Source organism: Terrapene carolina, unplaced genomic scaffold (assembly GCF_002925995.2).
Source record: "Terrapene carolina triunguis isolate 2854851 unplaced genomic scaffold, T_m_triunguis-2.0 Scaffold21, whole genome shotgun sequence".
In the NCBI taxonomy this organism is placed as follows: Eukaryota; Metazoa; Chordata; order Testudines; family Emydidae; genus Terrapene; species Terrapene triunguis.
Window position 1 is genome coordinate 22963793 of NW_020664372.1, and position 17717 is coordinate 22981509.

At 39.2% G+C, this 17717-nt stretch overlaps 1 protein-coding gene across 2 annotated transcripts in view; it reads right to left on the bottom strand.

Moving 5' to 3' along the window:
• Positions 1-17717, bottom strand: part of DOCK9 (dedicator of cytokinesis 9) — a 306118-nt gene that overhangs the window by 189198 nt on the left and 99203 nt on the right. For both annotated transcript variants that reach the window (XM_024204291.2, XM_024204295.2), the window contains exons 3-7: positions 14504-14593; positions 12745-12827; positions 8979-9048; positions 4615-4710; positions 2382-2516 (exon numbers count right to left, since the gene is read on the bottom strand). In XM_024204291.2, the coding sequence (XP_024060059.1) occupies positions 2382-2516; positions 4615-4710; positions 8979-9048; positions 12745-12827; positions 14504-14593 (474 nt within the window). The remainder of the gene's footprint in view (positions 1-2381; positions 2517-4614; positions 4711-8978; positions 9049-12744; positions 12828-14503; positions 14594-17717) is intronic.

Here is a 17717-nt window from a genome sequence, read left to right on the forward strand (position 1 = left end):
GCGCTGGGAGGGGGTGTTGTGTTTCGGGGGTGGCTGGGTGGTGCTGGGGCGGGGGTTCGGCGGGGCCGGGGGGTTTCGGCCCTCAGCTGTTTTCTTTGGAGTAATATGGCCCTCGCCACTTTACGAGTTGTGCAGGCCTGAAGCTTACACAGTGCTCTTCTTCAAGTCCAGGAAAAGTATTCAGAGTGTTACAGCTAAATACAAGGTGGAACACACTGTTAAGTATACAGGGTTAACACATGTTGCAAGAGACCACTCAAAGTGAAGTGGGCTGTTAACACCTCTGCAGTCATAGATTAAAGGTGGGTTAATGGGTTGCAGATTGTTATAATGAGCCATAATAACCAGTGTCTTTACTGAGTTTTTGTTTTTTAGTGTTTATAAAAGTTTTTTTCCCTCCTTATGCTAGTATAACTTATAAAAAGAGTCTACAGGCTCACAACCTTAGGTGCAACAGAGAAATGGGGGAATAAAGGCAGCAAGAATATGAGAGTAACCCTCTGGACAAAAGTGCTTAAGCACTCCACAAGGAACTCCTATCCAAGGCTCCTGAACTACAGAGATGAGACCCTGAGACAGGATTTCAAGGGAAGATACTGTAAAATGAGCAAAAGTAGAGGCTCCTCAGTCATTCACAAAAAACACAGTGAGGACCTTTGTTGGAAAAGTTCAGGAGGGAGAAGATGCAGAGGAGAGGAATTTGCTGCAGATCAAATTTCAGCTTAGTTTTATTTTAGTTTGTTTGTTTCTAATGGTCAAAAACTTTATCATGGTAAATACTAACAATCTTGACTAAAGCAGGAAGAAAAACTCTGCTCTCATCTATTTATGAACTATTTCTGTCCTTTGGAATCTAAAGATTAGGATGTTGAGATTTTTTTACATGCACTAACTGGGGGTGCAGGACAATGCACTCAGATTTCAGTTTAAGTCACTGGGGCCAAAGAGTGAGGAATGAAAGAGTTTGGTTGAGAGGGAGGAGAAACATGTCACTTGGTGGACAACCTTTCCTCCCCTATATTGTGTCTGCTTTTTGCCACTTCCCTCTGCACAATATACCTTCATGGTGAAAAATTCAAGCCCATCCGTTCCTAGTGGGCCCATGTGCCTCCTCCCCTGCCAGCTGCTTCCTACTGAGTCTTAGTGCTCCACCGTGCTATGAATTATGGAATATTCTAGACTGCACCCCGTCATCTATATCACAGTACCATAATGAGAATCAGTGAAAGAGACTTGTTGTTTAGGGGGACAGTATGTGCTTCAGGCCCAGCATTGGCACAACTGAGCTAGAATTTATCATCATCTTAGTCAGGGGTGACAGAGAGTTAGGGAAAGGCAGGGAAAGAGTGAGTAAGAGGTAACATGGCAAAGAGCAATAAGAGGGCATCGTGACCAGATGTCTATCTGCCATGTTCTATTTAAATTTGAACCAATCTACAGTTTCAGTAAGTTTAGACAGGACTAACTTTCTAAACCAAGATAATACTGGTAAATCACTACATCTGATCAACTTGATGCCTAAGTAATTGTGTTACAACTACAAGGCTTTTACAGCCAAGTTTACATTATCAATTTATTCAAATATTTTTTGTGCTATTTGGAAAATAATTTTGGGTAGACCTTTTTAAGCCTCTATACAAGTTTATGCAAGGAAGAAAGGAAATACATATACAAAATAATTTATAGATGTATTCTTTCCACTAAGGTTACTATGTCCAGATTCAGTACTTAATGCTAAGAGCTTAAAAACCCAGTTGTCTCCAGGTCTGCTCTGCCTAACAAAACAGATACATGCTGTACTGTAAACATATAACACAACTCCATGAAAACAATCCTCTGGCACTTGCTACTAGCAAAACTTTTTGGCCAAAGAGTTATATCTTTTGCTTCAAACATTTATTTTTAAAAAGTAAAAAGGTCAAGTGAAAGCATCTGGAAGGGTGGCTGTGAATATGATGCAACTCCCACAACTAAAATCCCACACAAGAAGCTATGCAAAACATTTTACAGCCCATGTAACTACACAAAATGTAATAGAACTTAATTTTATGCTTTCATTAATTTTCCATGCTTTCTTCATTTATTTGTCTTGCTGCTTGCCTCCATGTGTTTCTTATAAACACATCACATAAATCAGTGACTTTGTCCATTTTCAGAAACAACCACTTTGAAAATTTAAAACACAACCTACAAAATCTAACTACTTTTCTTCCTAACATGTAGCGTACCTGCCTGTTTATGTGACTATTTTAAAAGTATGCAGTATGTGTTTAATAATTATATCCCAGGATAATTATGTAGATTTTGAAAAATTCTGGTCTAATAAATTCATCATCTACACACACAATATGTAAAAAAACAGACTGTGCAATTATATTTACCTGAACCACCCCCATACAAGAATCCAAAAATATCGATCCTTTCGGCTCTTTAGATATTTTCTCATCTTTGTAGAAGTTGAGATTATATGATCCATCACCAAGTTGGATTAAGTGGAAAAATCTTCTCTTAAATGACTAGTTAAAAAAAAAAAGCATTGTTAACGGCAGTACTATTAATTTCATATTTCAAAATCCATACACTTAAAATCCATACTCCTCACTTAACATCCTAGATATGTTCTCGAAAAATACAACTTTAAGCAAAACAATGTTAAGCAAATCCAATTTCCCCATAAGAATTAATATAAATGGGGTGGCGGGGTGGTGGGAGGCGGCGCTAGGTTCCAGGGAAATTTTTTTCACCAGACAAAAGACATTATATAGACATACACAGTATAAGTTTAAAATCATTTTAAACAAACAATTTAATACTGTACTCACCAATGATGATTGTGAAGCTTGGTTGAGGCAGGGGTGTAGTGGGGTGGACGCGCGAGGGCTTGCCCCATTCCGCCCGCCCAACGCTCCTGCAGTGGAGCAGGATGAGGGCGTGGGGGCTTGCCCAGTTCCACCCGCCCGGCATTCCAACTGGGGAGCAGGGTTCCTGCCCACTCCCCGGAAGGAGCCCCGGGCGGGCAGGAACCACACCACCACCACCCTGCTCCCCGGCAGGAGCTCTGGGCAGGCAGAACAGGGCAAGTCTCTGCACCCCAGTGCAGAAGCCCTGGGTGGGCGGAATGGGGCAAGCCCCCACACCCCACCCCACTCCCCACAGGAGCGCCCGGTGGGTGGAATGGGGCAAGCCCTTGCATGCCCCACCCCACTCCCCAGCTGGAACACCTGGCGGGCAGAGCGGGGCAAGCCCCCGCGCCCTAACCCGGTCCCTGCCAGGAGCACCGGGAGGGCGGAGCGGGGGAGCCAAACAACGTTGTAAGGCAGGGGTCGGCAACCTTCGGCATGTGGCCTATCAGGGTAATCCACTGGTGGACCACGAGACATTTTGTTTACGTTGACTGTCCGCAGGCACAGCCCCCCACAGCTCCCACTGGCCGCAGTTCACCATTCCCAGCCAATGGGAGCTGCGGGAAGCCAGGGGCCACAGGGCCGTGCCTGGTGACAGTCAATGTAAACAAAATGTCTCGCAGCCTGCCAGTGGATTACCCCGATGGCCGCGTGCCGAAGGCTGCCGACCCCTGTTATAAGGGAACATTGCAGGACTTTAAAGGAGTATGTTCTCTAATAGGTCAGCATCCTAATAGCGAAACAACGTTAACTGGGAGGATGTTAAGTGAGGAGTTACTGTACTTGCTTTAATTATGTAATACACCATCAATACACATAGCTTAAAGACAGAACTTTTTTTCTGTTTAACCCTATATATAGGTTACAATAAAATTACGTCCATTTAATTTTCCAACAGGGGAAAGTTTCATTACACTGATAAAATAGTGATGGGAGGAAGCAATTTATGAATCGTATCATGCTACTGGTTGTAAGTTTAAAGATATTTTTAAATCAGCCCCAGCACTTAAAAACTAAACATGTATAAAACATATATTATATAAATAATAATATGAATGACAATGGATTTTAAGGTTATACTCTGAAGTTACTATAGAAAGTGCATCATGGAGTTCCATGTTTCTCTCAATGGATCTGTAAAGTGCGCAAATTTTGTACAAATAAAATGTTTCACAAGTTATGTTAACTGCCAGTCCTGCATGGGATCAGAAAGTCAAGTTGAGTATCCTTTTCTCTCAATTACACAAGTAAGATTTTATAACCGGTTCTTAGTTAACTCTCCATACCTGTATGACAGTACTGTGGTGCTAATAAAAGCAAGTAGAAATAATTTAATTTTAAAAATAAAGCAAGCAAAACAGACTAACACACAATAGGGAGGTGATCTGAATAAGAAGGTTCCATATTACATGGTCACTTTTCTGATCATAATTACACCTTGCAGTGCAGTTCTAATCTGAAAGTGACTGTAAAAATGACACCTACTTTCTTAGGAGACCTATTTTAAGAGTGCATGGCTTCAGGAGTCTTCTCTGCTTAATTTTATATTTTGCTACTATAAGGTAAGCAGAATCTTCCCCTTCTTCACCCTATGTTCTTTTTAACAAAAGCAAAGTATACACATCTACTTTTCAGAGAAAAATCATACTGAAATATTAAATATCTATAAACAGTTGTCTTTTAGTGTGGCACAGGACGTTAGTAAACTTACCCTCATAGTTACACTGATTGCACTATTCATATTGCCTTTGTACAGCCATCCTTGTTTAGTTATCCCACCCTTCTGAGATCCTAGAGATGCTGCATCCTAAAACAAAATTGCACAAACTGAAACTGCTTTCCATCAACAGTTGTGGTTATAGGTTATCGTAACATTTTATGAACTTTCATATACTTTTTACAATTGAATTTACAATTAAGGTAAATCTGTAGCCCAATTATCACAACAATCTTCAAAACTCTATTTTAGGATTTTATACTGTTGCCCATTACCATTCTACCTAAGCACCTTTCACATAAAATCCATTAGCAATAGTTAAGTCCTTAGTGCATTTCATGAATCCTCTGATTGTTTTCTATTTGCAGGGTATAGAAACTTTGCTTGGGTAGGGATTTTTATTTTAATTTTAGTTTCAGGTCTAATTTGTTGTTGTTTTGGGAGGAGGGAGTGTATGTCAGTGTTGTGGAATGTCATTCTTGTTATGGTGAAAAGGTTTTGTCAAAGAGGAAGACGGTTTTGCAGTATTTCCTAAAGACGGTCAAACCACGGATTCATTTACTTCCTCTGGAAATTCATGCCATAGATGCATCCCCTCCACCAGAAATGATTTGTCCCCAGCTTTCACACACTTTGGAACAATGCATATCGAAGTCCAGGCAGAGGAGCATAGGATTCAAGGATTCATGGATGAAAATACAGTTGTAAATGTAAATAGGGCTTGATCCATTAATTGCTTGGAAGATTATGACCCAGGACTTAAATGAATACCAGAAGGAGACTGGGAGCCTGTGGAGCCACAGAAGCATGGGCCTGATTTGTTTTCACAGTAGCCCAAACCAGGGAAGATGCATGTGAGAATGCCTGGCAAATTCTTCAGATATACAAAGCTTTAGGGACTGCAAACTTGAGTGTCTCAGATGACGTCAGTTGTCCCGGTGTAACACGAGAGATGAGGTACCTTAGATAAACAGAACCCAAGATATCAAGGGCTTTTGGGTTTAAAACCTAAAGCTTGAATTTCACCCAAAAATTAATTTTAAAAACAAAACATTCTAAGGAGCACAAATGTAACAAACAAGAAGCACTGTTAAATAAGTAACTGCTAGCTGAAGCTTGAATGGTCTTCAAGTGTAGCACCACATATCAAGTTGAGGTAACCCATTCTGGTAGGACAAAAGAATGAATGAATGGGGACTAGAAGGAGTAGTTTCAGCCCTCTAGAGAGGCATGGAAAGGAGGAAAATACTCTTTGTAACATATTTGGATATCAAGAAGTAGCCAGCTATCAAGTGGACATGGGATGGAAGTTTGTATATCTACAGGGGACTGTTTCAAATTAACATGGTTTAGTACCAGAGACTAAAACAGAACAATAAATTATTCTTTTAAAAGCTCCATTAATATGCATATTTATTCTGGCTAGCAGCAGCCTATACATGTGTGCCAGCAGCCACAAAAATATGCACAGAGGGCTGCACATATAAATCGTAAAATTCATAAATGCCAGTTAACATGGTTTTATGCTGGTGGTAGTTCAACAGTCCCCCAGAGGACTACTGTTCTCTGTGGGTAGGCCTCAATTCTTTCCTTGTCTCACTGAAGAGCTTGCTTGCTCCTGGTCAGGCCCCTAGTCCCAGTCACCCTTAGCCTGTTGGGTCATAGGAGACCTACCATCAAATGTTAACATTCACTAGCCCGACTCAAAATCTAGCAATTCCCTGCCCACTGCTTTGAAAAGTACTCAGGTATCTCAGCGCTAGTACATTATAAATACCTCAGTAAGTCAGCTGGGGAACACTGTTTCCAACTACAAGCTCCCTCTTTTCTCTGGCACAAATTAAAACAGAAGGGGTATCTAAGAGCCTGTCTACATTTGAAATGATACAGCAGTGTTGCTGCATCACTGTAGCACTTCAGTGTAGACACTACATATGCCAACGGGAGGGATTCTCCAATCAGCAGAGGTAATCTATCTCCCCGAGATTCAGAATTCTTCCCTCAACCTAGCACTGTCTACACCAGTTTAACTACAGCACTCAGGGGTGTGGATTTTTCACACCCATGAGCAACTTAGGTGAGTTGACCTAACTTTTCAGTGTAGACCAGGCCTAAATTCTGACCTAAGACAACTTTGTTTTTCTAGTTCCAGGCCTCTGTTGAACTGAGTTTGCCAATTCTGCTGAACTGTGTAATGTTTTTGTGGTAGAAATGGAATTATTGTGTGTTCACCTATTCCACCATTTGAAAGTTTGAACTCAAGTCTCCAGAGGAGAAAAGCTAATGCACTTTTAAACTGCTCCATCTGTTAATTCAAAGGAAGGCAAAGTCCCTGGCCAACAGCACAATGCTTTTCCATTGAAAATTCACTTCCTGTTTCCTACAGATTATAGGCTCATTTCCCCATTTGTATTGTTGTTGCATGCTAGGTTTATGTTTTCAATGATTTTTCCACAATAAGATCCAAAGCCTACTCCTGAACAGATTATTGTTCCAACAATCACCTACACACTAGCTTCATTCCTCACTCTCAGGCTGATTTTAAAATTCACCTACATCAAACAGCATTTGCTATCTGTTGGCCCAATAGCTTGAATTATCCAAATCCTTTTATTACAACATGTGCATTTTTTTTTTCAGATTTGATGGCACTGTTCCTAATTTGCTCTTCGTTCAATTTTTCCATTATCTGCAAACTTAATAATTTCGTTTTATACATCCCCCATAAAATGATTTTTAGATACAAAGCAACTTATTTTACCCACAAAAAAGCCTGACAGTCCAAAAGAAGAAAAACCTCTTGCTCTATTTGGACAGTTTTATCCATGAAGTTGTGTATCATTTGGCACTTTAAGTGCCCATTGAAGTCATTTTTTCTGGATTTCTTTTCCTATTACTATTGTTTGTAGAGGCATTTATGTATAAACAGACATCTTCTACAGTGATTGCCATTCCAAATTTTACTATACTCCAGTATGAGAGTTCTGGTATTTTTCCTTCACCTGTTTAACTTTAGTAGGAAATACTGTAACTACTGTAGCAAAGTTTATTTTTTCTTATTCACACTAGGCTCCTTCACCACCTGATTCATTTAATGGTATCTAAATAGCTTTTGTGGTGATGAGCTGTGATATCAGAAATGCTAGACTTCAGAAATAATAATATTTAGGTCTTATCTCACCTCAAAGAATTCTAAAAAAATATTATTCCCATTTTACAGATGGGGAAACTTGGGCACAGATAAGTGAAGTGACTTGCCCTAGGTCACGAAGCACATCAGTGCCGAAGCAGGAATGGAATTCAAATCTTCTGACTTCTCATCCAGAGTCCTATCTACTGAACCACTATGCTTGGATTATTACACCACTGAGTCAATCAAGGACTGGCTCTATTTTACACACATAATTAATTATTTAGTGATGAGTATTTTGGAGATTAAAAAGCACTATGTAAGTACTGAGCATTACTATCAGCAGTACTTATATGATAAGAAATACAAAATTGAGTTAGCTTACTTGAAGGCTTTCACAGTACTATAAGGGAGCTGAAATATTTATGAGATAAGAAGGCAGCAGCCTCAACATTCAATCTCTTGTTCTAAAATATACCACGGTAAAAACTATGTAGTGTATACAGTCAACAGACAGAGTTTGTTTGTTGAAAAACATATTTTGAAGTTTGAAACCTTCTTGAAACCAGCTGGCACTACCTGAAATCACTGTTCTCAGGAAGCAGAGGATTGGAAGGAAAATAAGTAAAAAGGTTTCAGCCATTTTTGATTAGTTCCTGCTTTCTCTGACATTCTCAGAGCTGGTCTACATACAGACTTACACCAAAATAACTATTTTTTAATCTTTGTTTTGTTTTGTTATTCTGGTGCAAGTGTGTGTGTGTGGACTTACTTTGGAATAAAACTGTTCTATTCCCACTTTGCTTCAGTTGCAAGTTAAACTGAAATGGAACATTTATTCCAAAATGAGTATACACACACACACACACACACACACACACACACTTGCATGAAAGCAAATGATGTGAATTAAGAACAGTTTAGTTATTTTTGTGCAAGTTTGTGTGTAAACCAGCCCTCACCAGTTATAATCCCCTCACCTCCAATATAAACTCATTCTCTCTGCTATCAGAATTTCTCCTCCATAAATATGACAGACATTGGGAACACAAGAGTAGTTAAAAACCAGCATCCAGTGCACTTATAGATTTCCCACTTTCAAACCTTTTTAAAGTCTAAAGTGACTATCAAATTAAACCTCTATTTTTACTCGATATAAACATTTAAGAGACTATTTCTAATGAAATAATCTTACCGAATAGAAAGAAATAAATTATTATCTGCTCACCTCATCTTTATCTGCTTCTTCATCAACTTCATATACATGAACTGGAAGTTTCTCTGATTTGGTCCCTTTGCTAAAGAAGAAAGAAAAATTCTTAATACTCAGATATTTTGTGATCACTTACACAATCATTCAGTATCCAACCTTTTACAATTATTCTGAAAGGAAAATATAAATCACACTATTAAGAGGCAGTAATATGTGCTCCTTGGTGGAACAGAATTCACCTAAGCCATTTTCCACAGTTGCATCTTCTGCCCTCTGCCGTCTGCACAGACTTCTTATTGGCCTGGGGAGAGCTGCCTTAGACTGAGTAAGTGCTCTCCTCCTGCTGCACCATAATTTTTCCTTCTATTCCCCTCTGTGCTGGGAACAGGATTTGGGACAAGCAGTCAGTCCTTAACTTTGAGATACTGTATTTGCATTTAATTTCTGAATGTATGTTATACTGATTAATCATTGGGTTTTTAATTTGGGTCAAGCAAGAACCACATTTGAGTTTCCACAAGTTCCACTATGTTGTGTTGCAACTTTGGGGGCAGTAAGTCTTTAGTGGGTGGGGATAGAGTATATTTATTCAGTTGTTAGGGTCAGGACTGCAGGTGGGGAGGAGCATATTGTGACAGATATGCATGCAGTACTTTTAGGGTCCATACCGTATTAAGTTTATGAATGTTTTATGTACCACTGTGGGCTAGGGACTGTATATGACTCAATAAGGGGAGGGTTACCACAGCTCCTCCAGGAATTAAAATCAGTGGGGGGTGATTACTGCAGTTCCCAAGATTGTGAACAGCACTAGTGAAGTACCCGTCCCCAGGGTGGTTTGCATATACTGGTTTAAAGCAATCCCAGAGGAGAGGCAAGAGACAAAGAATGAACTTCAGTTATAAAGATGGAGTTTAAACAGACTCGGGGATTTAGGCAGACTGGCTTGTGGGCGCATTACAGTGAACTGTGGGGGAGGAACTGCAGCCAAAAACTCCAGTCTGGAGAGAAAGGACACAGGTCCTTGCCCAGAGAGAGGTGAAGGCTAAAGGCTTGAAACCTGAACAGCATTCCTAAAGCAGACAATGGAGGGGGGTCAAAGGTGCAGTTACCCCCAAACTGGCACATATTTTCCACAATAGTGAGATTCCATGTGTAACTGGGACTAAGACTGCTGGAGACTGCCTAAGTCTGTCTCAGTGACAGCTCGAACACTCTCTGAGGGTCATAGAATCATAGAATATCAGGGTTGGAAGGGACCTCAGGAGGCCATCTAGTCCAACCCCCTGCTCAAAGCAGGACCAATTCCCAATTCCACAGTTTGGTGCAAACCACATGTCCAAGGTTCGGTGGGTCGCATGGTTTCTCCAGCCGGGCAAAAGATTTGACCTGGGGATCTGCCAATCAGGAGAACAGAATGATGGCCAGGCTAAACAGCTACAGCCACCCTTTGCTGCCAAGATTAAATTCATTCTCATTCTTCATTTATTTAATTAAAAAAAAGAATATAATGTTTTAGTCATTGCACCATAAGCTATCGGGTTTGAGTTGGCTTTTTGGGAATCTCCAAGGTAAACCAGGCAAGAAACATTCAACAATTTTCATACGGAAGCACTTAATTAAAAAGAATGAATAAATTATCTGTCATTTGACAATTCAGTTTGTTACAGTAAAAATAAAAGTCCTGAACACAGATTTAAAAGGTTGGAGGCCTTCAAACTGAAATTATCAATCAATATAAACATTAGAGATTAAAAAGACCGATGACATATCAAATATTGTGAAGGTGATTATACTGATCACTTTTAATTAATTTGAGATCAAGTATTTGGCAATGTAATTAAAACAACATCTGAAAAAAAGAATGCTAGAAGGAAAAGTTACAGGAAGAGAACTAAAAAAGGCAACAGAAAAGCTACCTAGGTCCATGAAGTAGTGGTTGAAGCCATACAAGTAGGAAAAAAAACCCATGATGAATAAAGTGAATTTGCAGTACAAAAGGGACCTAGAGTTGGGGAGGAGGAGGAGAATTCAGATACAACATCATTTGTCCAGAGGCATTAATTTTTAAATTATTTCCTACATTAAAAAAGGACACAGAATTTCTAGCTCAATTCTGAATTGAAGCTCTTTTCTCCTTAAAAACATTTAAAAAAAATAAAAAAAGGTTAACCCTTGCATTTTCAAAGAAAACATTCAAAATTTGAGCCAATTTAGTACTTAGCAAAACACCTAGTAGACCCTTCCTGCCAACAAATCGAAAAGTATCTGCTAGGGAACTGAATCCCTTTATTCACCTCAACATGTTAACTCTAAGGTCTAAGAGCAAAATTTTAATTGTAAAAATATTCAGCAATTTCACTGATCATTTTAGAGGGAACATTCAGCTCACATGCTTTTGCACTGTTTTCATCTGCAGCAATAGATAGTGGGACAGAGTTGGGAAAGGGAAAAGGTGGCAGTTGGTTGATGTCAAGGGTTGCAGAGGTAGAAGAACTAGCAATTCAAGCCACACAAAATATAAAAATAAAACTTTTAAGCCACATCCACCTGTGCCAAAAATATGAAAGGAAGGAACATCCTTTCACCAATGCCAACAGTAACCCTCGGGTGACAAAAACCTGAATCACCTCCTATATCTTTCCATTTGTCAAAAGCTTCCCTCTGACAACTTCTACAGCTCAGTTGTGGTGTTGTCAATACAAAAAAATTCTGTGGCATGCTGAAAATACTGGGTCAACAAAAAAAGTATATAACAAAAGAAATATTGTACAAGTTGTATTATTCATTTTCATAGTTAATTCAATAAAAAAACCTCCATTTTCATCTACTTGAAGCGACATGTTTCTCCAATAATTCAGCATCGGACCACTTCAGAAAAGGAGATACTTGCTGCAGAATTTAGGTCCAGTAGTTGACATAGGCACATGACCTCAGTTACCTGCTTTTAAATGGTTCAGGACCTGTGAGGCATGCAACATCTGTGAGGCTCTCCACAGGCAATTTCAGGAAGAAAAATTGATCTCTTTACTTTAAACCTACATCCTATAAAATGTGTGTGCCCACCACAAAGATGGAAAAAGACAAATCCTAGTTTCAGAAAAGCAGTGCCTGTCTTTCATTAATACTCCTTTCCATGCAGACTTTAAAAAAAACAGACAAAAGATGTTTGAAGTGCTGTGTATTCTTACAATGCTCTATAAATATAAAATAGTTGCATTCATTCTCTCTGTTAAAATCGTGTGTGTGCGTGCGTGCGTGCGTGCGTGCGTGCGTGCGTGCGTGCGTGCGTGTGTGTGTGTGTGTGTGTGTGTGTGTGTGTGTGAGAAAAGGTTCTGTTCCAAACTTGTGGAAAGTTGTTGAAGCTGCCATCAATGCTGAAAAGACTGTATATTGGCACAGTAGCGTAAAACAACTCTTACCATATTTTAATTATCAGTTTTATTTTTATCAATATTATCCAAGTTCTTCTTCTGGTTATCCCACAATTACCAAGGCAGCTTTATTATGATAGTTTGTCAGATATCAATTCAACAGCTTTTATATCTTCAAAAGGCTAAGAAAAATTAACCAATATGAATTCTACCCTGAAAACCTCAGGGTACAGTACAGAGTATTAACACTGGTAGGCTAGATCTGAGGTTCTATATTACATGAAATGACTTTTTTATGACCCAATATGTCATATGTCATATGATTATATATATATATATATATATATATATATATATGAAGTTTTTCTGCAACTTCAAAAACTAACAGTATCAGATAATTTACTCACTTTGGAAGCTGTCGAAACTCTCCTGAGTAGTCTTCATATTTATAATTGACAACATGCCAGTCTGAGTTGTAGGTTTTGATGCACTATTTCAATGGAAACAAATGTCACAATACATCAAATTAAGTAAGTTTAGCTGAAAGCACTCCCTAAATACATGTAACGGCTCTCTTACATTACAGTTGTTTGTGAATTATTATAGTTACCTGGAAAGCATTGCAAGTTCAAATGCATTATAAATGTTTATTCTGTGAATGTCACATTTTGTTTCTTTTGTTAAACATGAAATATATCTTGCCAGTATGGTGAATGTTCAGATTCAGAAGCTGCACAAGTGTGTTTATGTCAAATGAACTAGTTGCTGGAAACAAATGCTAAAAGCATAAGGAATTTATAAATTCAGAAAATGATAGACTAGTCATCTGAAATAAAAACATCACCTCCTAGTTCCTGAGAAGCAAAGAAGCTAAATGTAGGTGGAAACAATATGATAAAATGTCTTGAGTATATTTAGCCTAAAAATATAGATGTACTATCAAAATAGCAGGATCAACTTAGTACTTTCTATCCTGGAAGAACTAAAATCGAAAGTTATGATTGTAGGTATTCAATTTTATATTTTTAACCCAACTACAAGAATGTTTTTAATCTAAACTGCATGCTTGCAGCTGTTGAAAAGCAATTATGTCATTCTGTTCTGGACTAGATCACAGGAAGTATCATTTTACTCCACCCATGTTGCTGTAACTAACAGACAAATTTATCTTGGCTTCAGCAGAAGTAGCATAAAAAACATTCAAGTATCTTGCAAGAGACAATATAATACAATACTTGAAGTTTTTAGACATCATATGAACACACACACAAATATACTCCATCATATTTCCAATGCATTTGTATACATACTTTGTAAAGTACAAAGTCAACATTTACTAGGCAATAATTTTTAAAGTGTGTATAAATTAGATGTTTCATTAAAATTCGTGATTTAACTCATGCACACCAGCCCCCACCTCCAAATATACTCTACAGTGACATACTCCATACAGAAGTCTCATTTGCAAAGCACAGAAAATATAAATAGCTGACACAGACCCAAAATATTCAGATCTTGGGGACAAAACACAAAGGTTTGTGAGGGCTTGTCTGTGCCCTGAACTTGTTCCTAAAACAGTACAATTTACCGCCAATTTTACTGCGATATAAATACTTGAAAACGGGTCTCGCCAGTGGCGAATAAAGTTTCTTCTGGTCAATAGGTGAAAGTCATCAGCAACAAAGTGAAATTAACCAGACTCTGGTCAGCTCCATAGCTCCCTTCCCAATGTTATTCTGAAGCAGCAACACTGACCAGAATCCTGCAAATTTCACTTTGCTGTGGATGGGAAAACTGTGAGGAGATACACAGCGGTGAGACAGAAGGGAGGAAGGGAAAAGCCCCCAACAATCCAAAAGAGCCAAGAGAGGAGACAGAGTAAGAAGTTTCAAACTCCTATTAGCCATACCTGATATGAAAGATTGTTCCCATGTAAGATGCTAGGACATCACCCCTCATTTCCAGCAGCTAAGAGAGGGATCACTGTGTTTCTGCCTTTAAACCCATCTGTGGAATCCTCCTGTCTTTTTTAACAACTAGATGCCAATAAGTGTCTGGTAAATTTTTTCAGCCCTATTGAAATTTAATCTACGGAAGCAAGTAGACAACTAAACTATTTAGACGTGCACGCGCACACACACACACACACACACAAATAAACGTTACCTCAGTTACAAACAAGCTTTGAGCTTCCTTTTCTGCATTTTCAGGAACAGTAGAGCATATATATCGACCCTGACGTTTCAATAATGCTGTCTGTTAATGACAAAAAATAGTCTGAGAACTTCAATCAAATAAAAGACAAGTAAGATGTAGTGAAATCCAGTCCCCATCACTCTGAATTATATTGACAAAATGAGTTGAAGCACAAAAGATAAAATTCCCTGAACAATAAAGCACCTTTATACCAACATACCTAAAATGTGCTGAAGCAGTGAAATTGCTAATAATGTTGATATATAAAGTATTGTCTCTGGGAATCTGACTTAGTACCCATTGAGATGAATGAGGCACTTAATGCCTCAGTCATTTTGGGGGGTTCTGCAAATGCAGATACACATTTACGCAATTTTTTTTTTTTTGAGGATCTCTCAGTAACCATAACAACGAGACAGCCTTTTTTTTTTTTTAAATGAAAGCTTAGATTCTGGAGAACAAAAAAGCAGTATGTATCTCCACATAGCATCTCAAGCTGACCTCTGGTCTCAAATCTTGATTTGAATTCTGAAGTTCAATCCAACCAACCACAGTACCTCCTACCAAAAAAGAGCAAAGACTCTGTAGAGGAATAATATGGCACAGAGAACTGTCTTAAAACCTATAACAAAGAGCAATATTTGATTTTTTATCCATTAACATTAAGTAACTAAATAAGTGTGGATAGGAATTGAATGATATTGTAATTGTTTAATGTACAATATAATTTGCTTCCCTGAACATGGACTGCATTTCTTTTTCTGTTTGTGGTTTTACTGGATTTGTTTGTTTTGGTTTTAAAAGAAACTGAGAATAATATAAGCCAAATGGAAAGCCCATTGAAACTGTCCCATTTACTTCTGTGGGCTTTGGATCAGTCCCACAGTCCCTGAAGAATAGTAGATTATTAGACATATTTTGAATGATTTCTAAGAGAGGTTAAATCTACTGTGTTAATGGTACAGATGGACTGATGCAACAACTATTACAACCAAAATTTGGCCTTTACAAAGAAAATAAAAAAAAAAATGAATGGTTTACAAAACTACCTAAAACACTTTATATTTCGGGGATGGGGGGGGTATATGTATTTTACACTCACATGGCACTACTGGGCTCACACAACAATGGCCACACTGGGTCAGACCAATGGTCTACCTAGCCCAGTATCCTGTTTTATGACAGTAGCCGATGTCAGATGCTTCAGAGGGAATTAACAGAACATGGCAATTATCAAGTGATCCATTCCCTGGCATCCAATCCCAGCTTCTGGTAGTCAGAGGCTTAGACACACCCAGAGTATGCAGTTGGGGGGAGGGATAGCTCAGTGGTTTGAGCAGTGGCCTGCTAAACCCAGGGTTGTGAGTTCAATCCTTAAGGGGGGCACTTAGGGATCTGGGGCAAAATCAGTACTTGGTCCTGCTAGTGAAGGCAGGGGGCTAGACTCGATGACCTTTCGAGGTCCCTTCCAGTTCTATGAGATAGGTATAACCATCTTGGATAAAAGCCATTGATGGACGTATTCTCCATGAATTTATCTAATTTTTTTTAAGCCAGTGATACTTTCGGCTTCACAGCATCCCTTGGCAATGAGTTCCATAGGTTGACTGTGTTGTATGATGAAGTATTCCTTATGTTTGTTTTAAACCTGCTGCCTATTAATTTCATTGGGTGACCCCTGGTTCATGTGTTATGTGAAGGGGTAAACATCACTTCCTTTTTGACCTCCACATCATTCATGATTTTATAGACTTCCATTATAACACACACACCCTTAGTCATTTTGTTTCTACGCCGAACAGTCTGAGTTTTTTAGTCTCTCCTCATATGGAAGCTGTTCCATACCTTTAATCATTTTTGTTGCCTTTCTATGTACTTTTTCCAATTCTAATATATTGTTTTAGATAGCAGGTGATGTGATATGATGTATAAGCCCCACACTGGGGAACCAAGGGTTAAACAGGAAACTCTGGGCTCAAAAGGCCCCACCAAGCTGCACCTGCTGGATATGCGCGCAAAGCTCAAAAGGCAGCAGCCCAGGCCTGTCATCACAGACAGAGCAAGGGAGCAGTCCTACGCTGTTAGCTCCTGCAGAGAGGCTGCAGGAGCTACACTTTGCCTGGAGCTGACCCCACTTTGGCAGACAGATGCCAAAGGCCCCCATGGAGACAGGGAACAGTAGGCTGCAACTGATGGGGAAGAGCTTCCAGATATCTACCAAGGAGAACCCCCACACTTGGTGAGTCCATAAGCAGACTCTGCAGTAACTTTGGAGGGGCAGAGGCTGTGGTAGGAAATGACCCAGGGAGCAGGTTTGGCAGGCGTCCACCTCAGGCTGCATATCTAACTGCCAACTGACCCAAGGTCGGAACCCAGTAGAGCAGGGTGGATCTGGGTTCCCCTACCACCAGCCCTACAGACTCATCACTGGGTGGCGCAGCTGGGCTCAGACACTGAACCCCTCAACAGGCAACCAGAACTGCATGCAGTACTCAAGCTGTGGGAATACCATGGATTTACATTGTGCCATTATGATATTTTCTGTCTTATCATCTATCCCTTTCATAATGGTTTCTAACATTGCTAGTTTTTTTTTTTTGACTGCCACTGCACATTGAGATGTTTTCAGAGAACTATCTACGATGACTCCAAGATCTTTCTTGAGTAGTAACAGCAAATTTAGATGGCATCATTTTGTTGGTATAGTTGGGATTATATTTCTCAAGGTGCATCATTTTGCACTTAACACTGAATTTCATCTGCTATTTTCTTGTCCAGTCACCCCGTTTTGGAAGATCCTTTTGTAATTCTTTACAGTCAGTTTTGGACTTAACTATCCTGAGTAATACTGTATCATCTGAAAACTTTGCCATCTTGCTGTTAGCCCATTTTTCCAAATCATTTGTATGTTGAACAACATTGGTCCCAGTACAGATCCTTGTGGGACCCCATTATTCTTCTCTTTCAACTGTAAAAACTGACCATTTATTCCTACCCTTTGTTTCCCATCTTTTAACCAGTTACTGATCCAACAGAGAACCTTCCCTTTTATCCCATGTCTCTTTTCTTTCCTGAAGAGTCTTTGGTGAGGGACCTTCTCCAAGGCTTTCTGGAATTCCAAGTATATTATATGCATTAGATCACCCTTGTCCACATGTTTGTTGACACCCTCAAGGAAGTCTAA